The sequence below is a fragment of the Takifugu flavidus genome, chromosome 20 (genome assembly GCF_003711565.1).
Source record: "Takifugu flavidus isolate HTHZ2018 chromosome 20, ASM371156v2, whole genome shotgun sequence".
Taxonomy (NCBI): Eukaryota; Metazoa; Chordata; class Actinopteri; order Tetraodontiformes; family Tetraodontidae; genus Takifugu; species Takifugu flavidus.
Window position 1 is genome coordinate 10388288 of NC_079539.1, and position 19571 is coordinate 10407858.

General features: G+C 43.4%; 3 protein-coding genes across 3 annotated transcripts; all 3 read right to left on the reverse strand.

Moving 5' to 3' along the window:
• Positions 1–747: 747 nt before the first annotated feature.
• nim1kb (NIM1 serine/threonine protein kinase) lies at positions 748–3854 on the reverse strand. The gene is made up of 4 exons (XM_057018761.1): positions 3407–3854; positions 2792–3077; positions 2290–2558; positions 748–1996 (listed from the first exon to the last, which is right to left on the reverse strand). Exons 2-4 carry the CDS (start codon positions 3063–3065, stop codon positions 1241–1243), a joined length of 1299 nt encoding a protein of 432 aa, XP_056874741.1. The 5' UTR covers positions 3066–3077; positions 3407–3854; the 3' UTR covers positions 748–1240.
• Positions 3855–4096: 242 nt separating this feature from the next.
• On the reverse strand, positions 4097–7839 carry LOC130517123 (coiled-coil domain-containing protein 152-like). The gene is made up of 7 exons (XM_057018762.1): positions 7625–7839; positions 7353–7458; positions 7151–7219; positions 7013–7072; positions 5775–5902; positions 5361–5507; positions 4097–4621 (listed from the first exon to the last, which is right to left on the reverse strand). Exons 1-7 carry the CDS (start codon positions 7685–7687, stop codon positions 4505–4507), a joined length of 690 nt encoding a protein of 229 aa, XP_056874742.1. The 5' UTR covers positions 7688–7839; the 3' UTR covers positions 4097–4504.
• Positions 7840–7970: 131 nt separating this feature from the next.
• ghrb (growth hormone receptor b) lies at positions 7971–15133 on the reverse strand. Its single transcript, XM_057018759.1, has 8 exons — positions 14980–15133; positions 11563–11677; positions 11263–11441; positions 10944–11122; positions 10715–10859; positions 10503–10593; positions 10278–10347; positions 7971–9762 (listed from the first exon to the last, which is right to left on the reverse strand). Exons 1-8 carry the CDS (start codon positions 15083–15085, stop codon positions 8953–8955), a joined length of 1695 nt encoding a protein of 564 aa, XP_056874739.1. The 5' UTR covers positions 15086–15133; the 3' UTR covers positions 7971–8952.
• Positions 15134–19571: the final 4438 nt, after the last annotated feature.

The following is a 19571-nucleotide window of genomic DNA, read 5'->3' on the forward strand; positions in this document are numbered from 1 at the left end:
TGGTTCAGGGTCAAAGGGAGAGACGTGCAGGGGAAAGTAAGAACCCCCCCCAAACCCAGAAGATTTGAGTGGGAGGGGATAAAAGCTGTCATCTGCTGGCTAATGTCCCTGCAGTGGGTTCAAACACAAACGTCTCTCGTCCCTCCTCATCTGCATTTGTATGGAGCGGCGCACAATAGCTCGGCTCCAGTTGGCCGGACAGAGCTCCTATTGTCCGATCCCGCAGATGTCTCTGCAGCCACGCCGCGCCATCTGCCGCCTTCTGCGGGAGGGGGTCGCCACTGGCAAGGGAGGGAGGAGCCGTGGAAAGTGGGGGCAAAGGGGGCCAGTCTGTTTGGGTCTGGCCGGTTTGTAGAGCTCCTGAATATCATCTGGTGTCCTGCCAGCTGGACTTTTATGTCCTCGTTCGCATTCAGTGAAACTTTGGCCAACAGGCCACAAAGACGCCAGATCATCAACAGCAGCCACCTGCTCCGTCACGCAACAAAGACGCATTCGCTTCTCCCCCTCCAGCACTTTTAGTTTCACAAGAACCAGAGAGCCAGAGCGGCTTTACACGTCCAAATGGACCTCTCCAGCTCCTCGATGCATTCACTGCTTAATGCACAGTCTTGGCATGAAGCATCTTTTAAAAATAAAATCTCTTCTCTTCTGAGTAGCAAACCTCATGTCCAGTACAGCATGTTGCAACACTGGCATCGCACCAGGACAATAAGTCCTGGTTTCTGATCACTTCACTCGTCCAACTTCACACAAAAAGTAACTTTAATATCATTTGTAGTTAGAAGTCACATTTCAGAGAGTAATAAAGGAGGATTTTATTACTGTTACACTGGCGTTGCAGAAGAAACGGGCCGATGGACTGAGCTGCTGCGGCTGGTGTGCCCCACCCTTAACTACACTTGTTCATGACTTTGTGATGCTTCAACAACAGCACCAAAATCAGGAGTAACTACAGCGTATTTATAAAGTAGCATCACATTAGTTCAGGCACATTATATCATCTTGACTCGCTCGAGAGAACAGCGAGTTTCAAATAGTGTTTTCAGAACGTTCACTATTAGAATTCACCAGGCACTTTCACATGTTTTGCATTGATGGACTGAAGCGAAATAAATGTAACAAAAACCTGGAAACGAGGAGAAAGGCTGTCAAATCTAAACTGTAAAGAACAGAAAAGAAGAACCCATAAGTATAAAAGGAGTCTGCATGGAACCTGTGGAGAAGTGTGATAAGTCTGTTAAGAAAGCACACACAGCTTAGAGGTGTGTCTGAGGCCTCTGTAGGCCCTGAGTCCCTCCCGCTTGGGGTCCCTGACCATTCCTCGGACAACGGGCAGACTGTCACAGCCCCTCCTCTTCTGGGCTTGGTGCAGCAGGATTCGGTAAACCCCAGTGACAGGGTTGCGGCAGTCTTTCAGCTGGTTGTTTTGGAGGTGCTCTGCAGTAAATCCCAGTTCCTCCATCTGGTTTCTGACCTCTGCCTCTTCCTCCAGCTCCCCCCAGTCGGATTCTATCAGGCTGTGCAGAGGACCTGCCGGTTCGCTCGGCACCAAAGACCAAGGAAACTCCACAGGCAAGAGCCAGTCGCATCCCAGCATCTGGTCGATGACGTGGCGCTCAGAAGGTTCTGGCTTTAAAATGCCCTTGATGAGCCTCTGGCAGGGCCCAGGTACCCAGGGAGGGATGGAGTAGGCTCCACTGATAATGCTGCGCCGCAGTTTGCCCATGGTATCGGCACGGAACGGCATAGAACCCGTCACCATGAAGAAAAGCAAGACTCCCATGGCCCACACATCCACGGGGGGGCCGAGGTAGCACTCATCCCTGAAGAGTTCTGGGGCAGCGTAAGGCGGGGAGCCACAGAAGGTATCGAGGAAATCATTATGGTTGGAAATCCGCGTGCTGAATCCAAAGTCTGCCACCTTCACGCAGCCACTGCTGGTGAACAGAACGTTCTCTGCCTTCAGGTCTCGATGTATGACATTGGCGTTGTGCTGCGCAGTGAAATAAGACAGGCTCTATCATCAGATTCCCATTCTTACTAAATCTATTTTAGAATAATCTCAGCGTCTGAATAACAAACCGAGGAATGCTCTAAACCTAATCACTAACACTATGACTGATCGAGGTGTATCATTAGCAAAGAGCTTCAGAAACCACAGCTGATGAACTTTTAACAAATAATTTCTATCATGCTGATCAATTATGAAAATATCTTAAAATGTTATCCTGAAGTGTGACAAATGATCGTTGTGACTTGCTTCAGAAGCCTGACGGTAAAACTAACCATGTATTTGATAGCAGAGAGAATTTGGGCAAAGGTGATCTTGCTGGTGTCGTCGGACAGCTTTCCTTCATTGCAGATCTTGTTGTGGAGGTCTCCTCCACCCGCATATTCCAGCACCAGGTGGAGACGGCTGGGTGTCTCCACCACCTCATACAGATGGAGCACGTTGGGATTTCGGAGGACCTCCATGCTGCTGATCTCCCTGGAAAGCAGTCGCTGCACCTGAGTGTCCATCCTGGTCTTATCCAGGATCTTCATGGCCACTTTGTCTGTGAGCAGAAAGCATGAAAAGATATGGCACCGCTCCACAGTGTGGCACAGACTGTGGCACTTGAAGGCATCATTTTTCATGATTGATGATATTCTATTGAAAAGTGTGGCTGTACTCTGGCAAACTGGCTGCATGACTTTATACAGACAGCCTCATTTCCTCCTGAAAGTGGGCCAAATCTCAAATTCAATAAAAGTCACAATCTCTTATGGTACTAGCATGCGTACCTACCCTTAGTCAATGCGTGGAAAGCCAGCTTAACCCTTGAGAAGGTGCCACAGCCAATTTCCCCACGGACCTTGTAGAAGCCCACCCTGCGGCCGATCATCAGATCTTTGATGGTGTTCTTGTTCTTGCACATGTCACCGCTGAGCCTCTCCAGTGGGGTGAGGCTTGGCCGTGCGTCCAGCTCCTCATCATCTGGACCGATGTCAGAGCTGTCTGTCAGGCTGTAGACACTGTGATGGAGCCTGGGGGTGGTCACCTGGTAGTGGCTTCCAGGCATTGCTGCAACAGGCTGAAATTAAGATCAAAAACCTTCAAGACCTTTCTCCCCTCAGTTCACTCCAAAATGCACCCTTAGCATGTCAACTAAAAGATTTGATTATTAGTTCTTTTGCTTCAGCATTAATCATACCAGGATGCTACATTTAACGCTGCTTGGCGACAAACTTGCATCTTAATCTCACCTATAAGTGACACTGAATATGGTCTTTACCTACTAACCTTCAGCTATTTAAACATCAAGGCATAAATATTAAATTAAGACCAGCCACACTTCTGAATTAGCATTGACACAGCTTGCTAAGACAGCAGTAGATGGTACTATAGAGAAAATATTCTTACCAAATCTCCAAAATGCTACTGTGCATCCAAAACAGCTGAGCAGTCTGATGCAGCCAACAGCTCAGCCAGAAGGTCCCACTGGACTTGCTGAGCCACTAAAGATGTGCTTTTCCTCACATGCTGACGTATACGACTAATTCGGAGAGCACACAACTCCTCCAAGTAGGACAGGTGGGGGGGCAGACATGTGCTCAAGTCATGGGCTATGGACACAATACAGGTTGTACTGGCCACGCCCCCTCACAGCTCATCTTTCCAGCCCCATCTGATCCCGTCTCATTCAGGATTAAAGTGGTTTCATGATATCTGATCTCGTTTGTATTTAGGTCTGTGCCACTGATGTCAGACAGCTAACGTCACTGTAGGCAAACGTGTTGTGATGACTGATAATTGATGAGATCTTGAGATGCTCCGAGATGCAGGTTCTGCAGTTGAACTGTCAAAGCACTGTTGAGCTCCTGGCTTCGGGGAAGATGAAATGTTACGCAAGAGTATTAACCAATGTTCCATCAGGGATTAGCTCTCTGCTAATTGATGAGCACAGGTAAAGAGATTACAGTGCGGAAGGTCACCTGGTGCTTTGCTTCATTCAGGTGGTTTGTCCCTGTGACGAGCAGGCAGAGGGACAAGAGTCAGCAACTGGCCACAGCTGACAGACACGAGGACATGAAAAGCTCAGATCACACCACATTTGGCTCCAAATGACATTCCTGTCCAAAGTTTATTGTCTCCTCCAGTCAGCGAAATAGAAAGCTCCAGGCAAAGCTGCATCTTTTGAAACTCTGGAGTCACTGAGACTGATGTCATGGATTCTTAAGAGAAACAACCCAGAGTCATTTGCTTTTTATTTGAATGAACTCTAGTGCAGAGCACTTGGTGTCATTCAGCCGTCCTATTGGATTAAACCCTGTGAAAGGACCGTGCGCACATGTGCTGCAGCCACAACACTTGCACATGTAAATGAGCACCCATTCCACAGAGCTGTCAGGGCCAATCTGCTCCTGCAGTGAACCCAACCAACACATTAGAAAACAATCACCACTCTCTGGGATGTCACAACTGCGTGCACCCTAAGCAACCGTGGAGAGTGTGATGCATCTACATTTTCCTCCTCTTCAGACAGCGACAACCGTGTTGATTTTCTTCCAGCTCCTTGATTCTCTGACGCAGAGCAACAATCTCTCTGTTTTTCTCCTCCTGGAGAAAGTGCAGCTTCTGGAAAACAGAGTTCAGCCAAGAAACAGGATTAGTTCATGAAGTGTGAAGAAGATATACAAGAGCATTTCTTGGAACAAACGTACTGTAATGACACCAGACTGAGGAACCGCAACATTACACTCATATTATCATGATATCCTTTAATCACATCGTATCCAATCAATAAATCAAGCAAGCATCTTTACTTTGATAACATCTGTTTAGCATCTAGATGTTTGTAATCGGTACATAATTGGAAAAATGAAATAGTTCTGATGCACATATGTTGAGCATGACTGTATATTTAACATATCCTTCTTCAGCCCTGATATCAGCTGTCATTAGTGCTGGGTTTAGATCATGTTCTAGAGGGCATGAACCCCAGAGCATGATGGAGTCTCTAACCTTAACCCCACCCTGTGCTTCACCTGCCATCAAAAGGGTTCTGGCAGGCATAAAGGAAAATGCTTTCCTAAGTGTTCAATCTTCAAACACATTTAAAAATTCAAATTCACACAATAATTACACTTTAGCATCAAGTTGTTGAAAAGTGAGGTGAGAACTGAAAGAATAGGCGGCTGTATGAGGCAAAGCGAGACCAAAGAATGCCAGTGTGTGTGTGTTTCAGTCTCAACAACTGAAGGAGGCCTTCAGCTTCAGTCTGATGGCAAAACACCTGTTCTACTCTGAGCTTTCAAAGCTTAAACAGCCAGATTAGTTCAATATTCTGTCTGAGGTGAGCAAGCTGATAGCTCACCCTCTTGAAAAAAGTGTGTGGGAGGAGGCCCGGGCCGTTGGGGCTGTGCTGCCACTGCTGCGGTAGCTGCTGTTGTGGCAGCTGTGGCTGCTGCTGCTGCTGGCTCCACTGAGCTGAACTCTGAACTCGGGCTAACTTCGCACCAAACTGCAAACACAAAAACTCATCAGAGAACAATAACCCTCAGCAGAGAGCACTTTTTATTATTCTGAAATTTCAACCGAAAACTGTCATTTATTAAGTAAGTAGGCTGTAATACTAAAAACAGAACTGTAGTTTGTGCAGCTGCAATAAAAGACGAACACGTGTCCGAACCTCATCTCATTCTGATGCAGGTTATTTAGCTTCATTCATGTTAGCTTTTCTGTCTGCACTAAAGACGCTGCTGGAAACCCTGTGGAGTTGTTCACTGACCTCCATCTGAAGATGAAGGAGCTCACTCTGTCTCTCTTTCTCCTGGTTCTTCAGCCTGGTCTTCATCTCCTCCAGGTCCAGATCCTTCAACTCCAGCAGCTTCTTTACTTCAGCATCTTTAGACTCCTCTGTCAGAAGCAATCCGTCACATGTTTGATTTGATCATTTCGATGAATAACGGGGAGTCTATTGCATCAACAAGTGGAGGGGCCTCTGTATGTGAACCACTGAGGCTCTGGCTGCTGCTAGCAGTGCCAGAGGCAAATCTCGTTAAATTATCCCTTCTGCAAATATACTATAAATGATGGAAGAAAGAACTGCTGTAAGGCCAATGGCCATTTTTATTTCCTTTCTCCACTGGCTCATAAAAACCAATCAGCTAGTAATCGCTGGGCTTTCATCTTCTGTTAGAACATCTCAAAACTACATTCCCAGCGCCCCTTTGTGGACAAACTGTAGTACTGTCAGAAAACATGACACGCACTTGGTATGAACATTGCACCTTCAGGGATGAAAACAGGGATGTGACTCCTAACCCTAGACTGTCATGAATTCAGCTACATTCACCAAAAGCTGAGTTCCATCCCCAGTTCGCTACACAGGCGCTGAGTCTCAGCCTGGCCATCCTGCTCATAACACCGGTGGCTAACCAGCCCCTTTGGTCAGTTACATAGGTTTACTTTAGATTAAACCAGCTACACTTTCATAAATTTGATATGTGCCATCACAGTCACATGTGCACCGTCTCTGTACTGTTTACTTGTTCACTTCTTTGCTTATGAAGCCCAAACTCCTCCCAGATGCAGTGACTTGATGTGATGACTTCCCCAGCTCATTTACATACAGCAGTACTGGTACAGGAAACACTGCTCGGGGCACATTTATTTAACTGCATCATCAAAGGTTTACACAGTGCAGCTTTGTCAAAGCTTCAATCATTCATTTTCTCCCATTTAACCACAGCCTGCTTACATTCTCTTTGGCTGCTTGGTCTTCACTTAGGATGCCTCTTTCTCTTCATGCGATTTTCTCTTACTCTGTTCATGACTGAATGCAAATGTTCTTCAGTTGAAGTAAAAGATGACGCCATCTTAATATTAAAACGTGAATGTTTGTATTCAGGTTTGAAACAGTTCCTTGAGTATATGAGTTGTGGTTGTCAGTGACGGACACGGAAACTTCCAATTAAACAAAATTGTGCAGTTCTTTTAGTTTCACCTAATCATCTCTTTTCTTACCTCTTTTTTTATTCTGCTGTTCCAGGTCGGCCAAGTCTGTCTTCAGTCTGTTGTTTTCCACTAGAACAGTTTCAGATCCATCATTTTTTAAATGTAATGATTTATTTTCATCCTGGTAAAAAAGAACATTATTGTTACCTCTCAGGTGACTCTGCTCCTGCAGACACTGTTGCAATCTGTTCAGACTTATTAGAAGACCGTCTCTCTCTGCAATATGGATATTTACGTGTTATTATTCAAATATGGCATTTACAGATTTGGAAGATTTACAGATGGCTGCACCGGGCTGCTTATCGTTCAGGCTACATTAAAAATCTCTTTAGTTCATGATAAAACTTACCATCAACCAGACTTTTCTCCTTGTTCATATAAAATTTAAGTAGTTTGTCTTCATCCTCCAATCTGGCCTCCAACATGCTGTTTTTAGTAGTTACCTCTGTCATTTTCTGTTTCGTGAATATTAGAAATAGTCCAGATGTTGTTTTTTTAAAATGTGCAATACTCAAGCCTCTTATGTGGCAGAAAAATAGTTTTAATACTAAAACGCTGTCTAGTAGTAAAACACACGTATATTTCAAATAAGTGACGACAGTATGCTAGCTAGCGTGCTACCTGTTCAAGGTGAATAAACTTTTCCATGAGCACGTCCAGATTAAGGCAGTTAGAATTCGCCATTTTGTTAGTGTTGAAAGCTTAATATGATTTCAAATTAAGATTTAATTTAATTTAAGAGGTCACGAAATTTACGAAGCTGCAACGAACAGCCTCGCGAGACCAAACACCAAACGATTCAATCCAACTTTATTTATACAGCGTCCGGTACAATCAGGCTGAGCCCGCCATGGCTCGCCTCCGTCCTGCTGATGGACGCATGGCTAAAGCAGGACGTTGGTCCTGTCCTGCAGCCAAGTTCAGCACAAAAAAATTGCAAACAAACCCGAAACAAACAATTACGGTAGCAGTTCTAAAGTTATTTATTCGACAATCGAACTTTTGAACAGTTCAATTTCAGCATGTGTACAAATCAAACACTGGTAGTCACACGTACTCCAAATTTCAGTACATTTATACACTTTTAGTAACAAAAACAAAATGTGAAAGACTGTAAATCCTCCATTGTTCTTAGAACTTTCACTTAGACTACGTATTCATGTTTATCAACTTAAATATGGATGGACAGATAAGAGCAATTGATGTATGTGATTTGTAACAATAAAGATGAGTGTAAACCCTGAAGTTTTTTTTTTAATCCATTATTTTCACAGCAAGGATGATGCAATGTTGTTTTCTGCTACTCCCCTTGAGACATCACTGAATAAAGAAAAAAGCCTTAAATATAAAAGCATCTGACATATTTTACAAATAGCAGATTTATGCTTGGTACACTACTTCCATCCAGTCCAGAGAATCAGTGAGATGTACGCATAAAGCAAGGAAAAAGGCGGCAGAATTTAAAGCTGCACTCAGCAGCTTTATGGAGAATTAGAGCACTTGAGTTTAGAGCACAAAGAACTAACAGGCAAGTGAAAGGCAGTGACTCCATTCTTTTCCATCCCAGCGGAGGTCACCATGGATTAGCCAAGGTGTTGGCTCTCCTGTTCTGGCTTTGTCCAACAGGAAGGAGATCACATCTGCTGGCTCTGAAACATGCTGGTATCCTCCTGGTAGAACCCCTGAAAGGGTTTGAGAGGAGGATTGTTTGGGCTCCCCCGCTCTGACTTCATGTCAACCAATGATCACAATTACATGTTAATTCCAACCACTACCTACAAAACTCACAGGTGGTTGCCCTTATTTCTTTTTATAATTTCCCAGTATGACTGTCTCATTGACAGTGGTACAACCGCAGATCTGAAGCTAATTTGTGCGAGATCTTGTCCTTACCTATTTTAAGTGGCTACTTTGATTAAACATCAAATCTTGAACAGTTCCATGGTGATCTATGGGGTGATGCTTCCTAAAAGATCAGGAGTTAAGTATCCAGTAGAGGTTGGCACGCTCTTTGGGATTATTAGCTGTAGGCCAGATGTGGAGTTTGTTGCCAGCAAGAGGCTGTTCTGCCCACTTACACCATCTACCACAGTGTAGGCAGGAGCGGGGCAGTTGGAGGTGGCATCTGATTCATGGGAATGTGAGGTGGATGCATGAGAACTGTCAAAAAGTTCACTCATGTCTGGTCTGGGAAATGTTTGACTTACATTTCCTGCCATATTACTGCCATGATGCGCATTCACCACTAAGATGTGGAGGTCCTTACCCTCGTTCTCTAATGGCATGCCTTTGCTGCTGCTGATTTTCTCCAACTCGGGAGATAGTAGCACCTTGCCAGTTGACCTCACTTCACTCACTTGGGTATACAGTGCCTCTCTGTCCAAGGTTTCAGTCTCGCTCACATTAGGGGTCTGGTTCAGCAAACCTGAGCCCGCACATCCTGTCGAGCAAAATGTTTGATTGATGACTTGATTTAGGATTGCTGGATGGACAGTTGAGGCCTCTGGTTCACTGGAAAGATCAGGGTCACAGCAGCTAGCTCGACCTGAGTCATCATCTCTGAAGCTAAAAATGGGTGGTGTGCAATCGGACAAGAGTGAGGGTTGCATGAGGCAGTCGGGGTCCAGATCTTTCAATCTACTGGTGGTTTCCTCAATGTCCAGATCAATGAATTCCACCCAGGGATCATTGTTGTACAACTCTGACCTCAGGTCAAGTGGACTGCCAAGGATGGATGTCAGCTCCCGTAGCTTTCCTTTCTGTGAGACAGAAACTGTGGGTCAACTCCAAAGATAAAATCTATCATATATGATGATGTCATTATCACATTTTCTTGTGTAGTTTTTTTGCTTTGCTTTGATTTGACTGATGTTTGAGGGAAAACCTTATTCTTTCCAGCAGAGCTGCTTGGAATGTTGCTCTGGAATGTTGGCCTCTTTACAGGATCTGCCCAGATAGTTCCAAAACATATCTGTACAGGCCATGGACTTCAGTACGATACACAGACTTTATTCTTTAACTCTTTAGTGGCTGCATGTGTTGTCCTGTATTACTAGATGAACAATCTTCTCTGAAGATTCACTTCATATACAGATATAGGTTCCTTCTCTCTCCTTCTCTGTGCCTGTCCTATCCTCCCAGCTCATCTCCTCTCTCCCTTCTTCCCTCCTTCACCCTACTTATCTGTCCTCTCCTCATGTTTTTCCCTCTACTTTATCTCCTAGCTTCACAAGGTGTTTTTCGTTTGAGTATCTCTGCCATGAGACATTGGTACCTTGAGCAATTTTGAGTCGACCCCTCTTATCCTCGGCCCAGGAACAGGTGGCAAAAGAAGAACCATCAACCTAGAAGATGATTAAAAAGCATAACCATTTACAGACCACAACTGAGTATTAGCAATAAAAGTAGATGTACATGTCTCTATGTTATTAACTGCATTTAAGTTTTTTTGTTGTGGGTTTTATTTAAAACACACAGAGGATTAATTAAAAATACATACTTTTCCTGCTGTAAAATGGCCACCAGCATCAGGATGGCCACAACACACAAAGCTCCAAATATTAGCAAGGCCAAGGCTGGAAAATGTGACACTGTGAAGAGAGATGCATATGCTAACACCATCCATCACACGGTCCTTAAAGTCACTTCAGGTGTACGAGGCTGACAAACAGGTTAAAAAGCCACAGATTCAAGAGAGCAATGAGCCTTCACCTTTGGACGGGATGTGGACAAACACAGAATCACTAAATTCCCCAAAGGCTTTACCACCGAGAGTTTTGCAGTGGACTCGGACTTCATAATCCACGTTTGATTTCAATCCATAGAGAGTACGAGAGGTGCTTTTCACAAGGTCAGTCTGTGGTGAAAAGAATAGTGCTGTAGTGCTCCTATAGAAACAACTTTTTCAGTTTTTTTTTGTCAGTTACCCAGAGTTACCCACCACCTGCCACTGCTCAATGTCCATGTTCCGATACTGGACCTCATACAGTAGCCTTAACCATCCCATCTCCACATCAGCTGACTCTGGAGGCTTCCAGCTCAGCATGATGTCAGAATAAGTGCTTGTCACACTCTGGTTGAGCAATGTCCAGGTCAGCTCCTGCGGAGGGTCTGGTTGTACTGCAGTAAACACAGTCACATGAGAGAAATTCTCTTTCCTGAAATGATGCAAGACACATTGTGCAACATGTTGATGGGAGACTCCAAACATCCTCTACGCACAATTCCTTTGTTTTTGTCTCAGACTAAAGAAAACTCACCAATGTCAGCAACATCAATGATGTTTTCATCGTAGATGATGGACTGATCTCTGGAGCGGAGCTGGATGGTGTAAAATGTCCAGACGCTGGTGTGATTTTCATCAAAGAAGCACTCGTTTGGACTCTGGGCGCTGTAGTGAGGACACTCACGCCACTCATTTGGAGGGGTTTGGGGGTGTCTGAAGACATTTTCAGGTTTGGATTAGAACTGCATGTACCATACACACTTTATTAAGCCTATCATTACATAATAAGCAGAATCTAAACTCAACTTAAACACTGTACCCTTCCCTCCTTTACTTTTTGTTGATGTAGAATAAGCGAAGCTCTCCACTCTGCAAAGAACTGACATTCCATCGGCAGTGGAAAGTCTCCATGTTGGCAGAGACACAACTGGTGATGTGTGGAGACGGACCTGTCCAGAGACAGACAGAAGAAGAAGAAATATTTCATGTTTCTTCCATTTTAGAATATTTGTTTGTCATTTTCTTCTTGATGTTTCTGAGCTGTTGTGAACTAAGCACCGATTGGAGCCACAAAGAGAAGGTCTGCTTTTCCTAGACATGAGTTTCATTGTTCTTCATGTGAAGACTGCAACTGGAGAGGTTTGGGATCAGGGCCTGCTGTGAAATAAGCCCCTTACTTACTCTGCATTCCCATATGCACAAAAAAGCAGATTAAGTTCATGTGTGTCCCTGCCAAGAAAATCATCTTTCAAAAGGAAAATTAACCATGAGTTATATCAATAAAACATAATGGGATTATAATGAAACCTTTAGTATATCAACGAAGAAATTACATATCAAATACAAATCCAGGCTACATGACAGTCAATATTTTGAAACATGAGGATATTTAGACTTTATTTGAAAATATTTGTTGAGATAACCTGTCACGATCCTATTTGGTGCTTCCCTTGTTGTTTCTCTGTGTTTCCCCTAGGGGGCGTGGTTGACCCGTTTCCTGGCTCGTGCTGGCTGCTTCCACACCTGTGGCTAATCAGCGTGATTGGGGTCTACTTAAGCAGCCTACACGCGCAGGTTAGGGTCAGACCTTTTGGTTGTTGCCGTTGGTAACTGAGTGTTGACTGGCTGTAGTGTCGCTGTTCTTGTAAAACTAACTTGTGCCTTTACTTTTTCTAACCTGTTTCTTCTCTCCTTCCGAGTTCTCCATGTCTCCCCCGTTGATGAGCCCCTAATAGGCTAAATAAATGGTTTCACTTCTGGATTTTGTCTCCTGCCTGCATTCTGGGGTTGTGCCCTTGTGTCCTTGAAATATTTGAAATGAATGTTTCCTTTGTTCCCAGCTTTACATTATTCATGTTTCAAATACAGTCAGTGTTTTTTTTAAACTAAAGAGTTTTGATATCTAACTACCCGAAACGCTAAAGCAGCTATTGTGCCTTGTGCCTGTTCGTAGACAGATTTGTTTGTTTAATAGTGGTGAACTGTCCCTTTAACGGGGTCATTGGCCTGCCTAAACACTGCCTATTCCATTAGCAGGAGTGATCAATGCTGCAGCTGACTACAGCACACACGGTCAATACTGCTTAGGGCACTAAAGGGAAAGGCTTAAAAATAACCTGTTTACCACCGACCCCTGCTCCTCCCTGGAACTGTGCTTGTCTAAGGATTACGAGAAAAATCAATTTGACACTCAGCTATGCAGAGCATTTATGACTCACTAAACGTGTGTACGTGTGTGTGTGTGTGTGGGGGGGGGGGGGGGGGGTTCTGCTAAAGAACACATCTGTTGTCTCATCTCTTTCAGGTTTAGTATGCTAAAATCCTAAAACATCCGATATTTTGTCCTTTTCTCTAACCAGCTAGGATCAAAAGCTGGATCATAAATGTTTTACTTCTTCAACATATTGAAGTGCTATGAAGGGTCCTACGTATCTGGTGAACGGTGGGTGTAGACCTAAATGCACTTTTAGGCTTGATATTATTCATGCAAGTGCTTCATATTAAAAGCTATTGACAGAAAGTTTGCATGAGTGCTTTACTGTTATAGGAAATGTAAGACTTTTTTCAAAGATATTGTATGAGAAAACAACATTTTAAGTTCCCAAAAGCAACCTGCTCTCAAACAAAAGCACATTGTGTACATTAGTGCGCGGTTGGCCTTCCAGCACTTCAGGTTGGTGCTCACCAAACCTGGTTCCTGCTGTGTTTGCTCAACAATGCTGAAGCAGACTTCACGTCAGGCTTACGCAAACATGAGCAGTTCTCAGCCAAGCTGCAGTTTTCCACATGAAACACCCAGTTACACATGCTCTCATTACTTTTACTCATCAGTAAAATCGCACATCTGCACATTAAAGTTAAACTTTTATTTATTATTCCGAGCTGGTATCACAAGTCTTTACCATCCTTGCTCAGTCTGTGTTTTCCTGTTAGCCTTTCAAAGAGAGGAGGAAACAGCAGCTACCACATTCCTTTTTAGCATCCAATCATTAGGCCAAACATTGCATTTATCTTGTTTTTTCTTTTACTTTATGTATCCTCATAGGGATAAATTATCTGGCCTGTTATCTGAAAGTGCAGCCCCCTGGAAGTGGGGGACATATTTTTGTTAAGCTAACTCTTGATGACGTTCTGTTTTCTTTATTTTAAAATAAGATCACAGGCACAATGTGCAGACTTTCCTGTTATTTAGTCAAGTGTCACATGTGCAGACTTTTCATTGTACAAATTTTCATGCATTGTTAAAGGTCATAGTGCTCTAAAAGAGATAAGAAACTTATTAATCTTATTAAAAAGCAATGTCTTGAATCAGGACACAGGCACAAAGCTGGAGATAATTGGGCCGAATTGCTGGCAATAATGTAAGAACTAGAAGCTCTTGATTGTGTCATTTCTACAGTTAAGTTACAGATTACACTCTGGAGAGATTACACTCCAGAGCTGTTGATTTATGCCAGAATCCAATATTAGTAACTGAGTGTGCCGAAACAGGCATTTCCTATTTCTTTTATGGAATTAAGCTAAGGCCAAATGACATTTGTCCTCCCGGCTCTTACTCAAAAGATGGAACAGCAACTTTTTCAGACATTTTTTCCAGGAAATTTGACAGCAGCGCCTTTGTAGGAAATACTTTCTTTCCCTGTGGTTATTTAAACTGATTTGAAGTCATTCATGCTCATGTAAAGAGGGGAAGGGATGTCATTGTTGTGAAAGCTGTCCTGTCAGAGAGCAGATGAAAAATATTTAGAAGGAGGTGGTTAGAGCTCAATGTTCGATCAGTCTCTCAGGAAGAAGCTCCTCATATTCCATCTGACACAAGAGCAAGCTGCAGCAGGAAAAGAATCCACACATTCCTTCCCCCAGGAAAGGGTCTTATGTAAGCGAGGACCCAAGCTTGTGTTTTGGGGGTTTAAATACACAAACCTAACAAACATGCAGATACGCAGCTTCCCATCGCCACGGTTTCAGCCTCTGAAAACTCTGAACACTTTGCAGAACTCTGCTGCAGAACTCCTAGGGAAAGGTTCCTCTGCTGTGGTGCAACACATTTTGCATTCTTTTCAATTCCAAAACGAGCACGGAAGCTGTGTACTTAGACACGTGGAACATGACACCGCTCGAACGTCCAACTGGTATTTTTAAAAGCAAAAACCTCAGATTGCAACATCCCTCAAGAGCAAAAGCATCAAAATTGTAATCTGTTTATGTGATAACTAGAAATAAATATATGGAGCAGATGTGAATATTATACCTCTATGCAAGGCTGATCCCAGCACTGCTGTTGGGACTGCGTGAAGGCAGGAAAACAGGAGAAGAGCTGCCGCCGCCGCCGCCATACTGTTGATCTGAGGACACATAAGGCAAATGTTAGCCCACCCAGCTATAGCAGGAAAGATCTAGACCCAGCCCCCCTCCCAAATGGGCAGGCAGAGAAAGCCCTGATGAGAGAGTCCACAGTACACTACAGATTTCACATAAACCTGCCGCTCGTTTCCAAACATGTTCTTAATTTTATTTGTGACAAACTTCAGGGCAATGAGAGTTTGCCCTTCCGGGAGAGATAAAACTGTGTGTGTTTGTTTGAATCACTGACATTGCCCCCAATATATGGATGCTGTATAGAGATCTAAATCAGGACTAATCAATTAACTTTTTTCATATTTAACCAGAGCTGAAAATGTCACAGAAGACGAGCAGGAACTGACAAAAGATTGGACAAATCTTGTTTCAGAGCCATGTTAGTGCCTCATACACAATACTAATTTTACATGTGACATATTTTAGGTGCCATTCTGGAAACTTGACATCCAAGACCAAGATTAAACCTTCAGGTTGTAGCGACAAAAATCAGCTCGTCATTTCTTTATGGTTACAGGTCAGGGGACACACCAAATAGGTAAATAAATACAAATAAATCTATTCTAGTTCTCATACGGTTGTGGAAGTTTTGGACTTCACTTTGAGTTCACTCTGAAAACATGTCAACATGAGTGAATGGATGTGAAATTTACAGTGATACCGTGGGCAAACTTCTCTGAGTTTTTATGGTTCACGTCTCTGAGTTAGCCTGTACTGTAGATTGTTCAGCTCTGCTCCACTGGGAGTTGATGCTTTGATGATTTTCAGGGGTTCCAATATGATGGTGGATCACTGTGAAACTATTAGTGAGGAGAAATGAATGCCACAAGGAGTCCGGGAGCTGCGGAAAGGTGAGAGGAACCCAGGTAACTGCGCAAGCCGGAGCGCAACCCTTCTGGCGCATTACATACACGCAGAGTTCTGCACAGAACGTGCGACAAAATGATTTGAAATGAAAAAAAGTAATATTCCGTCAGGATATAATATCGCTTGACGCTAGATAACCTTGCCTCACAGCCACTCTACGCGGCTTCAATAAAATCCTGCCAGGCTTCAGAGCCATTGAGATCATTTGGAATCTGTTTAGTTCCATGTTGTTTCTGCCGCAACGCATTTTCTAATAAATTTTGCCGCATTATGTAATAAGTTATTACATTTTGAGAAGATTATTACAAAATGTACTTGCAACTTTTTTATTCTCTAGAAAATGTAATAACATGGTGCATTACATAATAACAATTCTAAATCTTCTTTTATTTGTTTGTTATTTGTATTTTATTTTACTTTAAAGTATTTTTCACTCATTAGCCTAGCCTAGCAGTACTTAGCAATTACTATAAGTACACTATTCAAAGGTTGCATTAACACAATATTCTGTAAATTCCTGATTTTTTTTTTTTTTTTATTGGATACCAAAACCACATCAAGAATAGTTTTAAACATCCAACAAACCTTATTATGCTTCTTGTAATACAGAACAAAACTCTGGGTATCAAAATTTAATCCATTCGTAAACATTAACATATGCACATACAAAATAGAAACGCTGATGAATAGGTAAAGAACAGCTTCATTTATGCATTTATAGAACCTTTCAACAACAATAAATACAACCAACACATGCAGGCTTGCGGCCAATTTAAAATAATAATGAACCAATGAATATAAGTTCTAACTTAAACAATGTAAGTGTCTTTTGCTTGTTTAGAGAGCTGCTGTGACCAGCAAATGTCTCCATTAAGATTAATTTGAAAGAAATATGAAATTGCCTCAAAAGGCTAAACAAACAACAAAATTTCTATTTCCAAAATATATCCGTAATTTCAAATTGTCCATGTCTAATATGTCTAATTACCAGCCAAGCCATAAACCACTTGGAATGTTTCCCAAACAGCTTCTTGAGTTTTAATGCCACACCACCAAAGCGCCCTGCTGCTTTGTACAACCTTTGTACACTAATTGTGTGCTTTCCAACGACGTCCAACCCAAGGCTTTGGCTTAATGTTTCCCTTAGATAGATTGATGGATGGAATCGATCTGCAATGTCTTTAAAATGTTGAGACACTCTGTTAAACGTCCCAAACATTGACATGTCATCCTCAAGGGTCATTTTGATAATAGACTGAAACATTTCAGTTGGTAGGACAGGCTGAACAGGGGGTGTAGTCAGAACAGGGTCCTCAGGCTCATCAGGCTGGATAGGTGGGTCAGACTCATCTGGTGAGGCAGGCTGCAGTAGTGAAAGTGTGTTGTTGTCATGTAACTGTCCTGTTTGAGCATCCAAAACATGCTCTATAAATGGTGGGAATGGTCCCTCCAAACTCAGATGTTCTCCATGCCCCTCTGCCACATGACCAAGTACTAGCACTGGATTGTTGTGACAATATACTGTATGTTTGCAAGTGCAAGTGCATTTTGTAATAATCTTCTCAAAATGTAATAACTTATTTCATAATGCGGCAAAATTTATTACAAAATGCGTTGGGAGAGTTTATTACAAAATGCGGCAGTTTATTGCAAAATGAAATGAAAAAGTTATTACATTTTGGATGTTTATTACAAAATGCACCGTTATTACAAAATGCAACTCAACACTCCTCTCACTGGTAAATTGGCTTTATTTGAAAATCTGTTTGAATAGACCATGTGGCCATTTTACCCCTATTAGAGGCATCCTTCGGAAGACGGACTGCTGAATGAGGTTTTAGATAAAGAAAGAAGGATGTTCACCTTGGATCCCCTCAGTAAGGCTCAGACTGCAAATTTTACATTTTTAATCATTTCACAAAGATGGCAATATTTGTGTTACACATATACACACATCTTCACATTTCTAACCTAAACCCAATTTTACCCCCCCTGAAACCATGTCTGAACTCTTAAGTAAGGTAATGGATGGGAAGATCGAGTGCCACCGTGCTGACGGCCAGTTCTCAAGGTACCGAGGTGATCAGGTGCGTCTTGAGCCGAAATGAGGTTTTGCCGTTTGAGAGCTGCATTGTCCTGCCAGTCAGACTAGGTGGATCCAGGGCGATGTTCTTGACCATACAATTTTATAAGATTTTTGACATTTTGAGACGAGGTCCTGACATCAGTATCCGGTAAACCAGTGTCTGGTCCAGGAGGAAGGTCTTCAGGTGTGTCTTGAGCCGAAATAAGGTTTTTCTGTAAATTCGGGATTTTACATACACATAACTTATCTGGAAGCCCTGGGCGTTTGAGAGTTGCATTGTCCTGCCAGTCAGACTGGGTGGATCCAGGGCGATGTTCTTGATCGTACAATTTTATAAGATTTTTGACATTTTGTGACGAGGTCCTGACATCAGTATCCGGTGAACCAGTGTCTGGTCCAGGAGGAAGGTCTTCAGGTGTGTCTTGAGCCGAAATAGGGTTTTTCTGTAAATTCGGGATTTTACATAAACGTAAATTATCTGGAAGCCACGGGAGTTTGAGAGCTGCATTGTCCTGCCAGTCAGACTTGGTGGATCCAGGGCGATGTTCTTGACCGTACAATTTTATGAGGTTTCTGACATTTTGTGACGAGGTCCTGACATCAGTATCCGGTGAGCCGGTGTCTGGTCCAGGAGGAAGTGTTGGTAGTGAACCAGTGTCTGGTTCAGGAGAAGGTGTTGGTAGTGAACCAGTGTCTGGTCCAGGAGGAAGTGTTGGTAGTGAACCAGTGTCTGGTTCAGGAGGAGGTGTTGGTAGTGAACCAGTGTCTGGTTCAGGAGGAGGTGTTGGTAGTGAACCAGTGTCTGGTCCAGGAGGAAGTGTTGGTAGTGAACCAGTGTCTGGTCCAGGAGGAAGTGTTGGTAGTGAACCAGTGTCTGGTCCAGGAGGAAGTGTTGGTAGTGAACCAGTGTCTGGTTCAGAAGGAGGTGTTGGTAGTGAACCAGTGTCTGGTCCAGAAGGAAGTGCTGGTAGTGAACCAGTGTCTGGTTCAGAAGGAGGTGTTGGTAGTGAACCAGTGTCTGGTCCAGAAGGAAGTGCTGGTAGTAAACCAGTGTCTGGTTCAGGAGGAGGTGTTGGTAGTGAACCAGTTTCTGGTCCAGGAGGAGGTGTTGGTAGCGAACCAGTGTCTGGTCCAGGAGGAAGTGTTGGTATTTCAACACGTACCTCCTCGTCGTCCTTATCGTCACATTGCGATTTTGGATCTACCGTCGGCCTCTTCTGGTCACCTGACGCCTCATTCACCATGACGGCAACGGATGGTGGCCCAACGAGAGTTGACTGGACCGGCTTGGACAGCTTTGACCCATCTGGAGTGTTGTTCTCGCCTGTGCTCAGTCTTGGCAGCGCCACACAGGGATGCGATTCAAGGCTTGGCCTGACACCACGCGTCACGCCGGGCTCGGGGTTCACAATTGTGTGTTGGTCCGGCTTCTTCTCCGTATTAAGATTAGAGACTATATCAGGATTCCCAAAAACCTCAGTCTCTTTCTTACTGCTGTCTCCTGTAACCTCTTCATCCAAGCTTGCATGCTG